Source organism: Hemiscyllium ocellatum, chromosome 17 (assembly GCF_020745735.1).
Source record: "Hemiscyllium ocellatum isolate sHemOce1 chromosome 17, sHemOce1.pat.X.cur, whole genome shotgun sequence".
Classification (NCBI taxonomy): domain Eukaryota; kingdom Metazoa; phylum Chordata; class Chondrichthyes; order Orectolobiformes; family Hemiscylliidae; genus Hemiscyllium; species Hemiscyllium ocellatum.
Window position 1 is genome coordinate 5258832 of NC_083417.1, and position 15004 is coordinate 5273835.

At 44.8% G+C, this 15004-nt stretch overlaps 1 protein-coding gene across 1 annotated transcript in view; it reads right to left on the minus strand.

Annotated features, from left to right (window-relative positions):
• Nucleotides 1-1798, minus strand: part of bean1 (brain expressed, associated with NEDD4, 1) — a 109920-nt gene extending 108122 nt beyond the window's left edge. Inside the window, exon 1 of the mRNA XM_060837570.1 lies at nucleotides 1459-1798. Coding sequence (XP_060693553.1) covers nucleotides 1459-1486 — 28 coding nt within the window. The 5' untranslated portion in view covers nucleotides 1487-1798. The remainder of the gene's footprint in view (nucleotides 1-1458) is intronic.
• Nucleotides 1799-15004: the final 13206 nt, after the last annotated feature.

Below are 15004 nucleotides of genomic sequence, written 5' to 3' on the forward strand. Positions count from 1 at the left end.
ACTGACCCTCTGACAGTGCGGCACTCCCTCAGTACTGACCCACTGACAGTGCAGCACTCCCTCAACACTGACCCTCTGACAGTGCAGCACTCCCTCAACACTGACCCTCTAACAATGCAGCACTCCCTTAGCACTGGCTCTCTAACAGTGCGGCACTCCCTCAGTACTGACCCTCTGACAGTGCAGCTCTCCCTCAACACTGACCCTCTGACAATGCAGCACTTCCTCAGCACTGACTCTCTGACAGTGCGGCACTCCCTCAGTACTGACCCTCTGACAGTGCGGCACTCCCTCAGTACTGACCCTCTGACAGTGCAGCTCTCCCTCAACACTGACCCTCTGACAATGCAGCACTCCCTCAGTACTGACTCTCTGACAGTGCGGCACTCCCTCAGTACTGACCCTCTGACAGTGCGGCACTCCCTCAGTACTGACCCTCTGACAGTGCAGCTCTCCCTCAACACTGACCCTCTGACAATGCAGCACTCCCTCAGCACTGACTCTCTGACAGTGCAGCACTCCCTCAGTACTGACCCTCTGACAGTGCAGCACTCCCTCAACACTGACCCTCTGACAATGCAGCACTCCCTCAGCACTGACCCTCTGACAGTGCGGCACCTCCTCAGTTATGACCTTCCCTCAGTAGTGACCCTGTACTCCCATCAGTCCTGCTGCTGAGTGGAACTGCAGTATGAAATGTGAAAAGCCAGTTCAGGGGGATGTGCCTGTGTATAAATTCTCTGGGGACAGTTGCCTGGTTCTCGGTGAATTAACACTGACCCCCTTTTCAGTGAAATAGTTGGATTTTTAACTAGTTTCACATGAACCATTTGCAGTTGGGTTCCAGTGAACTCGGGATGGTGTCTCTATACGGTTTGTCTGACAGTCCCAGCAGCAAGGCTGGTGGGGGTGGGGATTAATGTGGGGGAGATAGTAGAAGATGGGAAGATGGGGGGATGAAGGATGGGGTGTCTCAGTGTGGGAACAGGATAGGGGTAAAGCTCCACATCACTCCAATCTCTCGATCACGAAGCGAAATGTCCCTTTAAATTCACGTCCCCTCAGCGAGAGAGAGAGAAATAACCCCAAAACAGCGGTGACCCGAAAGAGATGAATGAGGGGAAATTAAGGTTAGGTATTGAGGAGAGTGTTTGAGAGTGGCCCCATCTGAATATTGCAGCATTAACCCGGGCTCACAACCATCACATCCTCGGCTTCAATTCGGTAAAGTGTATGGAAACGATTACAATGTATCTCAGTGAACACTCCACAAGCACCCCAGACAGTCTCTTTTGCTTAAAAATATATTGTAAAAGTCTGACTAATCATGGTTTTGATTTGTTTTTTAAATCCCTGGATTAGCCCACTCTGATCCCTATCCTGGGCGGGGACAGTTTGTTGAAAAATGCAACCACTTCAAAATATATGTGGGTCTCCATTCCTCATGTCCCTTCTTACCTGAACAGAAGTGCACGATTATCTCCATGCGCCAGGTCTTAATCCATAAGACTGCATTTGCTGGAGAAATGTATGTTTACATATGTTATCAATATTCTTGCGAATGTAGCATTCAGCTGTGCCAGTACAAATGATGATCGAGTTTCAGAAACAGGCGTTTAAACACCATCTCTTCTGGGTCCCAGTCTGTCATAGGTCCTCATCCCCAGCTTCCGGATCTCATTCACTCTCCTGTCCTTCTCTCTCTCTCTCGAGCAGGAGATATCCCTCAGCTACATAACCAGAGCCAGCCAACACTGCTACAGCTCGACATCGTGCCGTCAGAGATCCGCCCTATCTCTCTCCCAACATCAGTCGCTCTGTATTGGGAATACAGGCAGTAATTTCACCTGAAGAGAGACTCGAACCGCTTTCTTCAAGGCTGAACAACTCCCCTGGGTGGGCCTTAACGGAATAAAACGCACACCCACCCATGTATCCACGTTGAAAGTAAACTCCCTGTGAGCAGTACTATTGCTGTTGGCTCAGGGACAGGAGTGGTAAGGAGGTAGGGCGGGTGAATGGAATTAAAACTGGCTCTAACAATGTTGAATCTTAAGAACAGTCTTAAGGGGCCAAATGATCTTCTGCTGCTCTTTCTGACAAAAAACACTTGGATGGCAGACAGAAACTAATCTGTGTCGATCTTTAGTCAGAGAGGACAGAAAAAGGCCCTTTGGCCCATTACGTACATGAGCTGAAAATGTGTTGCTGGAAAAGCGCAGCAGGTCAGGCAGCATCCAAGGAACAGGAAATTCGACGTTTCGGGCATAAGCCCTTCATCTTATGCCCGAAACGTCGAATTTCCTGCTCCTTGGATGCTGCCTGACCTGCTGCGCTTTTCCAGCAACACATTTTCAGCTCTGATCTCCAGCATCTGCAGACCTCACTTTCTCCCCATTACGTACATGCCAGTCAAAATAACCCTCTAATTATTTAATCCCAATTTTCTGAACTTGGCTCCTGCTTTGTGTCAAGTCACATATAAACTTCTTCGAATTTTATAGATGAACTATCCTTTCAATAATTCTGCCCTTAATATGACTCTCAATTGTTAAACTAAACGATATTTTCAGCATCTTTCATGACCTTGGTGCATCCCAAAACATGTTGTTCACTTTTGAAGAGCAGCCATTGTTCACTGGTGATTCAATAGCAAGATCTCACAATGGTGAGATCACGTCTAGACATTATGTGTTAATGATATTAGTTGACAATAAATATCGTTCAGAACACGTCAAGTTATACAAATGGGCACTTTTGACAGTTTGAAATTGTATTTAAGAAAGTGCACCACAGACAGTGTAGCACTCCCTCGGTTTTCTCCCCCAGCTGTATCAGCCTGTAAAATTGATTGGAGTGGACCATCTAACTGGGAGAGCTACTTCCAGAGGGAAGGGCAACTCTTTATCACAAAGAGGAAAAAAAAGAAGAAATTTCTGGAGCATCTTTCATGACCTTAGGACATTCCAATGAAGTATTTTTAATATCTAGCTACTGCGAATTGTCGGTAACTGACTTGCAGGCTAGCATCGACTGATGTTATGGAGTCCAGTTGGCCACCATTGAATTTGCCCATTGCAATAACTCAAAGCATAAATGGCAACACTGTTCCTCATTGAGTTAAAAGCAGAACTGTAGCTGATAATTCTGAGCTGCCTGAGGATGTTGAGTCTGAGCTGGAGCTGAGGGAATACTCATTTAGAATGAGGTCCATTGGGAAATCAGAATTCAGGAGAAATTTGCCGACCCTACTCTGATCTTCCATCTGGTGACAGCTGGCAAAACTGCCTGAGAATTCAAATGCCACGTCTAATAAAAAATGAAGGGCAGGTATCAATGAAGAGTTAAGGCTGACTGATCTCTGGAGAATAAATACAAGGACCACAGGGACCTCATATCATCAATGAATGGTTTAAAACTCTGCAAGTTATAGTGTGTGGAAGAACAGCCTTAGGCTTGGAAAGGTTGATCCAACATTTAATTGCTTTACTTTTCCCATGTTCCATCCAACTTGCCTTTCACATTGGAAAAGGGAGGGAGTTAAGGTTCTTTTTGTTAATGGAGGGAATATCAGCAAATTTGCTCATTGCTCCCTTGCGAGTCCAGACATGAGCTTGCTCATTGGTTACTGGATCATAAGAACGTAAGAAATAGGAGAAGGAAGAGGCACATGTGTCCTCTCCAGCTTCCTCTGCCAGTAAGTTGGAGCAAGGCTGTCATGCATCAACTCCACAATCCTGCCACATCCCTTTGATTCCCTGGAGCACAGACTGTTTTTCACAAATATCTCCATTATTTGGCTGCACAGTCCCTGTAGATCATTCCCGACATTGGTCCCACTCAATATCTTCCAGCCCTCGCCCCCATCTCCTTGTACTCTGTGGGTTCAGCTGACTGTGCCCTAAGCTTTTGAATTTTGTTAAAGAAAAGGGATGTGGGGCGTTTGTGGGATTTGTTGCCTATCCCTAATTGCCTTGAACGGGATGGCTTGCTCGGCCAATTCAGAAGATAGTTATGAGTCAGCTACATTGCTGTGAGTCTAGAACCACCTGTACTGTAACAGCCTGACTCCAGGCAATGTTCCCCAATTCATTACTGATCCAGATGGGATATCCCAAAATCGTTAAGCCCTTGGTGAGAAGGGAAGGATGTATTTCCCTCCTGTATTCCTCCCCACCCAACATGGATAATTTAAAAACAGATCTCTTCACTTGCGGGTACCTTTCTCCGACATCCAACTTAATTCATTTTTTTTGACATTTATCCTGGCTTTCTTGAATTAAAGAAAGGGTAAGTTTATTGGTTACTATACAAGACATGAAATAAAAAGGCAACACACAAGTACAAAGCATAGAAATGAGATTATGGGCGACACGGTGGCACAGTGGTTAGAACTGCTGCCTCACAGTGCCAGAGACCCGGGTTCATTTCCCGACTCAGGCGACTGACTGTGTGGAGTTTGCACGTTCTCCCCGTGTCTGCGTGGGTTTCCTCCGGGTGCTCCGGTTTCCTCCCACAGTCACAGAGATGTGCGGGTCAGGTGAATTGGCCATGCTAAATTGCCCCTAGTGTTAGGTAAGGCGTAAATGTAAGGGTATGGGTGGGTTGCGCTTCGGCCAGTCGGTGTGGACTTGTTGGGCCGAAAGGCCTGTTTCCACACTGTAAGTAATTTAATCTAATCTAACAAGCACAAAGCATAGAAATGAGATACAAGTCCCAAAGTTCAAACCAGTTTGGGGATCAGTGTCTGAGTCCTGTGAGCAATGGATGGTGTGGGTGATGTTGGTATTTGAGCAGTTGATTTTGAGATGGTTGGTCCAATTTCCTTTCAACTGAACCTATGCATATAAACGGACATAAAATAAACAGGTAGCTATTGACTATTGAAGCTTGTGTCAAGAGAAATACACTGGCTACAAGCTGCTGACTCACTCTTGTTCAGTGTGTAGTGGCCTGTGTGCCTCAGTGTCAGGTCCTGTATATGTACAATATCGAACAGGAAAAGCAACAACAGCTTCTACTAAATAAAACAAAGAACTGTGGTTGCAAGTAGTAACAAAGAGGATTGATGAGGGCAGAGCGGTAGATGTGATCTGTATGGATTTAAAGGCGTTCGACAAGGTTCCCCCTGGGAGACTGGTGCGCAAGGTTAGATCTCATGGAATCCAGGGAGAACCTGCCATTTGGATACAGAACTGGCTCAAAGGTAGAAGACAGAGGGTGGTGGTGGTGGAGGGTTGTTTTTCAGACTGGAGGCCTGTGACCAGTGGAGTGCCACATGGATTGGTGCTGGATCCACTACTTTTTATCATTTATACAAATGATTTGGATGTGAGCATAAGAGGTATCATTAGTAAGCTTGCAGGTGACACCAAAATTGGAAGTGCAATGCACAGCGAAAAAGGTTACCTCAGATTACAATGGGATCTTGATCAAATGGGCCAATGGGCTGAGGAGCGGTAGATGGAGTTTAATTCAGATAACTGTGAGGTGCTGCATTTTGGGAAAGCAAATCTTAGCAGGACTTATACACTTAATGGTAAGGTCCTAGGGAGTGTCGCTGAACAAAGAGACCTTGGTGTGCAGGTTCATAGCTCCTTGAAAGTGGAGTCATAGGTAGATAGGATAGTGAAGAAGGCGTTTGGTATGCTTTCCTTTCTTAGTCCGATTATTGAGTACAGGAGTTAGGAGGTCATGTTGCGGTTGCACAGGACATTGGTTAGGCCACATTCAGATTATTGCATACAATTCTGGTCTCCTTCTATTGGAAAGATTTTGTGAAACTTGAAAGGGTTCAGAAAAGATTTACAAGGATGTTGCCAGGGTTGGAGGATTTGAGCTATAGGGAGAGGTTGAATATGTTAGGGCTATTTTCTCTGGAGCATCGTAGGCTGAGTGGTGATTTTATAAAGGTTTACAAAATCATGAGGGGCATGGATAGGTAAAAAGACATGACCCCGTCTCACTAGTATCCTTACATACAGATAAGGAAGGACACCACTTCGATTGGGACAACACATCCATCCTAGGATAAGCCAAACAAAGACATGCACGAGAATTCCTAGAAGCATGGCATTCCAACCGGAACTCTATCAACGAACACATTGAGTTACACCCCATCTACCACCCCCTGAGAAAAAGAACAGGAAGTGACTTCACCACAGGAAATAACATCACCAACCTAAAGAAATCCAAACATATGAATAGAAAGCAGTAATTATCAGCAGTACTTTACCTGAGGCCCACTGAAGATGTTACCTAGTACGGTGATGAAACAGCCAGATAGTCTGTTGTTTCCAATTAAACACAAACATGGGCTCACCTGGTTTTAGTGCCATGGGATTTTATTAAACCCTCCTGAGAGAGCGGGGATAGGGACAGCTCCGCTTGCAACACCCCCAGCTGAAAGATGACTTGCACTCTCTGCAGGTTTGAATGATGAAAGGTGATCTCATTGAAGTCTACAAAATTCTGATAGTGCGAGAAAGTGAGGACTGCAGATGCTGGAGATCACAATCGAGAGTGTGGCGCTGGAAAAGCACAGCAGGTCAGACAGCACCCGAGGAGCAGGAGAATCGATGTTTCTGGCATAAGATTCCTGATGAAGGGTTTATGCCCAAAACATTGACACTCCTGATCCTCGGATCTGGTTTCCAGCATCTGCAGTCATTGTTTTTACCTCAACTGAGACTAGACAGGGTCAGTGAGAAGCAGCATCATGACAAGAGATGGACACTAATGTCACAAAAAAACTTCTCAAAGTGCTTCATGGCTACATTATTACACAATACTTGACACTGAGGTCCATAAAGAGATGTTAGGAAAAGTGTCCGAATCCTTGATCAAAGAAGTAGTTTTGAAAAACATCATGGAGGAGAAGTTGGAGAGAGGTAGAGAATTGGAGAGGTTTAGAAACAGAATTCCAGAGAACAGGGAACAGGAAGTTGTAGACAGGGCTACTAATAATGGAGTGATGAAAACTGCAGATGCAGAGCAGGAGAGATTTGGAGGAACATGGAGACCTCAGGATGGGGAGGACAAAGGTTGCAAGATTGTAGGTGGTGATGAAGAGTGAGGACATTTGAAGAATTTAGAAACAGGGATTTTCTTTTTTAAAAACAAGGAGTTGCTGGACTCGGAGTGAGTGTCAGAAACGAAGAGCATTAGTAGGCCCTTCAAGCCTGCTCTACTGTTCAATATGATCATGCTTGAGACTGGAGGTTGACTAATGTGCCATTATTTATGACAGGTGGTAAGAAAAAATCAGGGAACTATAGACCAGTGAGCCTGACATCAGTGGGAGATAAGTTGTTAGAAGGGTTCTGAAGGACAGGATTTACATGCACTTGGAAAGGCAAGGACCGATTAGGGATAATCAACATGGTGTTGAGTGTGGGAAATTGTGTCTCACTAACTTGATTGAATTTTTTGACGAAGTGAGCAAGAAGATTGATGAAGGCAGAATGGTAGACGTTGTTTATAAGGACTTCCAAAAACACTGGGGTGGTACGGTGGCACAGTGGCACAGTGGATAGCACTGCTGCATCATAGAGCCAGGGACCAGGGTTCGATTCTCACCCTGGGCAACTGTCTGTGTGGAGTTTGCGCATTTTCCCTGTGTCTGTGTGGGTTTCCTCCCACAATCCAAAGATGTGCAGGTCAGGTGAATTGGCCATGCTCAATTGCCCATAGTCAGGAGTAAACATAGGGTCGGGGAATAGATCTGGGTGGGTTACTCTTTGGAGGGTTGGTGTGGACTTGTTGGGCCGAAGGGCCTGTTTCTACAGTAAAGGGAAGCTAATCATTTGACAACATTCTATATAGTAAACTGGTTAGCAAGGTTAGATTACATAGAACCCGGCATATCTAGCCAATTAGGTGCAAAATTGGATTGAGGGTAGGAGATAGGGGGTACTGTTGGAGGATTGCTTTTTGGACTAAAGGCCCTTGCTAATGGGGTCCCACAAGGATTGGTGCTGGATCCACCATTTCTCCTCATTTATAGAAATGAATTGGATGTGAATATAGGAGGAATGGTTAGTAAGTTTGCAGATGACACCAAAACTGGTGGTATAGTGGTCAGCGAAGAAGGTTAGCTCAGGATACAATGGAATCTCGATCAGATGGGCTAATGGGCCAAGAAATGGCAGATGAAGTTTAATGTAGATAAATGTGAGGTGCTGCAATTTGGAAAAGCAAACCAGAGCAGGACTTATATACTTAGGGTGCAGTTTCATAGTGTTATGATACAACGGTGAACCCTTCTGCTAATTAAACCAAACACTCAGAAAAGCTCACCTCATCTCATAATCTGTTGAAGCATGATAGACAGAGAACTCCCAACTTCCACTAATTGAAGAAAAGCCGGTGGCCTTGGAAGGTGGCTCGTGCTCTGTGCAGCAAGTGTTATAGCTCCCTGGCATAAGTGGGTGGCACGGTGGCTCGGTGGTTAGCACTGCTGCCTCACAGCACCCGAGTCCCAGGTTCAATTCCAGCCTCGGGCGACTGTCTATGTGGAGTTTGCACATTCTCCCTGTGTCTGCGTGGGTTTCCTCTGGGTGCTCTGGTTTCCTCCCCCAGTCCAGAGATGTGCAGGTTAGGTTAATTGGCCATGCTAAATTGCCCACAGTGTTAGGTGAAAATGTGTTGCTGGTTAAAGCGCAGCAGGTCAGGCAGCATCCAAGGAACAGGAAATTCGATGTTTTGGGCATAAGCCCTTCATCAGGAATGAGGAAAGTGTGGACACAGTGTTAGGTGCATTAGTCACAGGGGGGTGGGTTGCTCTTCGGAGGGTTGGTGTGGGCTTGTTGGCTGGAAGGGTCTGTTTTCATGCTGTAGGGAAGCTAATCTAAAAAAAATCAATGTATTCTTTAACTCTAAAAATGAATATTAAACAACGACTATTTACAACTCAAAGCCTCCTTTTCCCTAAATGTTTGTTATTTGTGTTCAAATCTACAACAATATACTGTTCCAATAAAAGCCCATATTAAAATTACATCAACTTAATTTCAAAGCTATGCAGTGGCTGTCTCCCTCTGGCTGAAGATCTCTCTGGGTCATCTTGAGTCTTTTGCTGCAAAGATGTTTCATACGAAAAAGGTACCTTTGATAGAGAGTGTCTTGCTGGCAGTTACTCTGGCAATGGCAGTTGGTCTCTCACTGTCTAACTGTCAAAATGTTTACTTCTTTATACCCCCCAGCATCTGATCATCTCATTGGTTTGATGATGGCAAACAATAAATTCAAAATTGATTGCATTTTACTATCTTGGGGCATAATTTAAACTGATTAGTTCAATTCGAATTGTTGTCAAAACAGCAACCAGAACTCAGGTATTTGTTTCACTGCCAAATGTTACATATTTTGGGCGGCACGGTGGCACAGTGGTTAGCACTGCTGTCCCACAGCGCCTGAGACCCGGGTTCAATTCCCGACTCAGGCAACTGTGTGGAGTTTGCACATTCTCCCCGTGTCTGCGTGGGTTTCCTCTGGGTGCTCCGGTTTCCTCCCACAGTCCAAAGATGTGCGGGTCAGGTGAATTGGCCATGCTAAATTGCCCGTAGTGTTAGGTAAAGGGTAAATGTAGGGGTATGGGTGGGTTGCGCTTCGGCGGGTCGGTGTGGACTTGTTGGGCCGAAGGGCCTGTTTCCACACTGTAAGTAATCTAATCTAATCTAATTTTCAATTTTCCACTACATGCTGAGACTGCCAGTCAGTCACATGACAGGTGCCTGCAAGCTTGCAGTGCAAATTAGTTTTCACTCTCCCTTAAAGGTACATAAGGAGCATGGATTGGGCGAGTAGCCAAGGTCTTTTTCCCAGGGTAGGGGAGTCCAAAACTAGATGGCATAGGTTTAAGGTTAGAGGGGAAAGATTTGAAAGGAACCTGAGGGGCAACGTTTTAACACAGAGGGTGGTGCTACCAGAGGAAGTGGTGGAGGCTGGTGCAATTACAACATTTAAAAGGCATCTGGTTGGGAATGTGAATAGGAAGGGTTTAGAGGGATATGGGCCAAATGCTGGCAAATGGGAATAGATCAGTTTAGTATATCCGGTTGGCATGAGTGAGTTAGACCAAAGGGTCTGTTACTATGCTGCACATCTCTATGACTATGATCCTATATCTCAAATGCACATTCCAACTCTCTATCCATACCCTGATGCCTTTAAAATCTAAACATTTATATACCTCGTCCATGAATATATTCAGGGACTTGGCGTCCACAGCTTTCAGTGGTAGAGAATTCCACAGGCTAACCAGATTGTGCGTGAAAACATGTTTCCAAGTGTCAGAATGGTCTATTCCATATCCTGAGATGTTGTGCCCTGGCGTTGGGGCTCCCAACTTCCTTCCTGCGTCAATTCTCTTCCAGCTCTGTTGGAATTTTATATATTTCAATGAGGTCAGGTCAGTGAGCACAATTTTGTTCGATGGGTTGGGCTTGGGATAGTTAGTTTACAAGCAGCAGAGTTTTGGGGAGTCCATGCATTTGTACAGTAAAGCATTGGTGTGATGGAGAATGGGGAATGCTGACAGCACATATGAAAGTTTGAGCTGCTGATTAGCTGAAGTAGATTGATTGTGGTGGTAGAATGGTTGGCAGGGAGGAGTGGAAAGGCAGTAGTGTTGTCACCACACAAAGTAACCCAACACTACTGCCTAATGTTCTGGTGATATGGGTTCAAATCCAGCCATAGCAAGACATCTGCAATTAACAAGTTTGACAAATAGTGACCATTGTGTAAAAACCCAGTAATTCATTAATGTCCTTTATGGTAGAAAATCATCTGTCATAGAATCATAGAGATGTACAGCACAGAAACAAACCCCTTGGTCCAATTTGTCCATGCCAGCCAGATATCCTAAATTAATCTAGTCCCATTTGCCAGCACTTGGCCCCTATCCCTCTAAACCCTTCCTAGTCATATACACATCCAGATGCCTTTTAAATGTTGTCCTTTGTACCAGCCCTTACACAGTCTGGTGTTCTTGTGACTCCAAACCTGCAGCAATGTGGTTGACCTTTCCAATGGTCTCTGGATCATAACTGCTGGTCAATGGTGCCCACATCCTATAAATGAATAAAATAAGCTCACAGTCAAGTCTCTGAGTAGATGGGTTCAGTTACACAGAGGTCATCATTATCTCCATCTGTTCATTATCCCTTTCCACCCTACTCCCTTTCACTCTTGGAAATTGAATACAGGAGTAAAGCTGGCTTGCAAAAATTGTATGGGCGTCAGGTGAGACTGCAAATGGAACACTGTGCACAGTTTTGGTCTTTATTTAAGGAAGTACATACTTGTATCTGCAGGTGTTACAGTGAAGATTCCTGGAGATATGGGGATTAGAGAGTTTTGAGAAGATTTGTAGCTCAGGTTGAGGTTCTGGATGTGGGTTTGCTCGCTGAGCTGAAAGGTTCATTTTCAGGCATTTTGTCACCATGTTAGTAACATCTTCAGTGAGCCTCCGGATGAAGCACTGCTGATGATTCCTGCTTTCTATTTATATGTTTGGATTTCTTTGGGTTGGTGATGTAATTTCCGGTGGTGATGTCATTTCCTATAGTCATATCATTTCCTGTTCTTTTTCTCAGGGGGTGGTAGATCGGGTCCAAGTCAATGTATTTGTTAATAGAGTTCCTGTTGGAATGCCATGCTTCTAGGAATTCTCGTGTGTGTCTCTGTTTGGTTTGTCCTGGGATTGATGTGTTGTCCAAGTCAAAGTGGTATCTTTCCTCATCTGTATGTGAGGATATTAGTGAGAGAGGGTCATGTCATTTGTGGCTAGTTGATGTTCATGTATCAACCCAAAGACACCCAAACATATAAATAGAAGGCAGGAATCATCAGCAGTGCTTCATCGGGAGGCTCACTGAAGATGTTACCTAGTACGGTGACGAGACGTCTGAAAATGCACCTTCCAGCTCAGCGAGCAACCTACATCCACGTGGGCATTGTCCAAAGATGAATATTGAAGTAAATTGGGTCCAATTTCCCTGGAGAGCTGAAGAACAAGAGAAGATCTAATGGAGACATTGAAGGTTCACCACAGGGTGGATGTTGAGAGGTTATTACGCTTGGTCTGTGAATCTACAACACCAGGGTGATGGTAGAGGGAGGATACAGGATAAGGATCTGATCCTTTTGGACTGTGATGAGGAGAAATAATTTCAGTCAGAGGGAATTCTCTACCCTGGCAAGTTTTGAATACTCCATCCTTGAATAGATGGAAGGCTGGGGCAAATAGATTTTTGGGGGATGCGGGGAGTGGGCAAGAAAGAGAATTGAAGCCCAAGGTCAGCAATTAAATGGAAGTGCAGGCTCGATGGGCTGAATGGTCTACTACTGCACCCATTTCTCTTGTCGTGTTCTTGAATTCTCTCCCATTTGTTTCCTTTCCTTCAATACCCTCTTAAAAATTAATCGATTTGACTGTGCTTCTAATTCTGCTTTCATTACCATCTCTGTGCCTCCTGTTTGATCTCCCCCCAACTCACTGTGGAGTGATTTGACATGCTTGTTTGTGAGTAGACATTCTTCCTACTCTCGAAAGGTAGCAAGGCTAAACTGTGAGGGAGAAAATTAAACAGATTCATTTGATCTGATGGGTGTTGAATCTGTTTGAAAGGAAGATTAAGTAGAATATTACTGTTTTGCAGAGGGAAAGATGTACCCAATCATTGAGAAATCTCTCTTCCAGGATTGCTGCCACCTGCTGGGCTTATAGCAGAAAGACATAGCAGCAACACATTCAGTTTGACACTGAGAATAGAGGTTGGTGCCATCAGGATGGTGGAGATATTAGAGACGGCACAGAAATTTTTTTCAGACATTGCTACAGGCCGGTGAGAAGCCACAGCTGCTGTCCCTTAGGAAGAGGAGGTTTGGTCAATGTATTCAAAATCATAGAGGTTCTCAACAGAGTAGGTCGGTGAAAATATTCCACAGAGGCTGGTATTCCATCACCAAGTTACCCTTTTATTTAGATGTGGAAAGTCCTTGACAGTGGTCCAGCTCACTCAGAGCCAGCTGTCAGAGTGGACAAGATTTCCAACATGACTGCTCTTTTTTCTTCTTTTTTTTTCTGCAGGGAAAAGACCAGACTCCTTTCACTCCTCAACACTGGGTCCAGCTCCCTCAGAGACAGCTCTCAGAGGGAACACAATCCCCGACACTTTCTTTTTTTATTTACTTTTTCTTTTTTTTAATGTCGTGTGTGTGCCGGTGAACACGCCTGTTCTTATCTGTCAGCCAGGGCTCCCTGATTGAACCAAGTTAACAGCCCAATCAAGGAACTCATATTAGAACATAGAACATAGAACATTACAGCACAGCACAGGCGCTTTGGCCCTCGATGATGCGCCGACCTGTGAACCAATCTGAAGCCCATCTAACCTACACTATTCCATTTTCATCCAAATGACTATCTAATGATCATTTAAAGGTCCTTAGAGCTGGCGAGACTACCACTGTTGCAGGCAGTGCATTCCACGCCCCTACTACTCTCTGAATAGAAAAACCACCTCTGGTATCTGTCCTATATCTATCACCCCTCAATTTAAAGCCATGTCCCCTCGTGCTAGCCATCGCCATCTGAGGAAAATGGATCTCACTGTCCACCCTATCTAACCCTCTGATTATCTTGTATGTCTCAATTAAGTCACCTCTCAACCTTCTTCTCTCTAATGAAAACAGCCTCAAGACCCTCAGCCTTTCTTCATAAGGCCTTTCTTCCACAGGTGTATAATAACATTTCTGAACAGTTGGATTAGGAAATATCTAATCTCTTCATGGTATTCTAGAAGTGGAAGAACATTTACTTCCAAATGGGTTGAAAGGAAGATCCGTGGAGGATTCTTGTGGTAGTTTCCCACCTTAGAACTGGGAGGCCTGGGTTCAAATAAATAAAAGGTGCCTGATTAGATTAGATTCCCTACAGTGCACAAACAGGCCCTTCCGCCCAACCAGTCCGAAGAGTAACCCACCCTGACTCATTTCCCTCTGAGTAATTCACCTAACACTACGGGCAATTTAGCATGGCCAATTCACCTGACCCGCACATCTTTGGACTGTGGGAGGAAACCGGAGCACCTGGAGGAAACCCATGCAGACACGGGGAGAACGTGCAAACTACACAAAGACAGCCACGCGAGGCTGGAAATGAACCTGGGTTCCTGGTGCTGCGAGGAGCAGTGCTAACCACTGAGCCACTGTGCCACCCAAGAGTAGTGTAGGTTGATTGAAAGCACCTTGAATGTGACTTTGGTGCTAATGATACTTTGGGACAGACCATTACCCTGGGAAGTGGTATTTTGATATGATAAGTTTCTGTTAGCTGCTTCACTTGGTGTTGTTTAACTGGTTAAAGTTTGTTATTTTAGCAGTAGTTAGGGGAATCCCTGGCACAGCTTTCGTGACCCTACCTCTAATGGAGGAGGCCTGGGATCCAATCCTACCTGACCCAGAGGTGTGTAATAACATCCCTGATCACGTCCAGTAGAAAATATCAGGAAGATTGAGCCCTATCAGGTGTTATTAATGCTTTCTTTTAAAGAGTAGAAATGAGGATTTTCTGTTACAGTTCCATAAGATATTGTACATTGTTTGACTTTTGCTATTGTTACGAAGTCACACCAGGGTCTGTTGTTTATTCCTTGCTTTTGTATAGGAAGGATATTATTCAGCTGGAGACAGATCAGAAATGATTTACCAGGATGTTGCTGAGACTGGAGGGTCAAAGTTATAAGGAGAGGCTGGATACATTGTGGTTTAAGAGATTGAGGACAGACTTTACAGAGATTTATAACATCATGAGGGGCATGGATAGGTTAAAACTAGGGGACATACTTTTGGGGTGAGAAGAGAAAGATTTAAAAGCGAACTGAGAGGCAGCTATTTCACATAACGTGTTGTTCGGATGTGGAATGAGCTGCCAGAGGAGGTGGGCGATGCCGATACACGGTTACAACGTTTAAAAGACATTTATGTGACAGTGAGG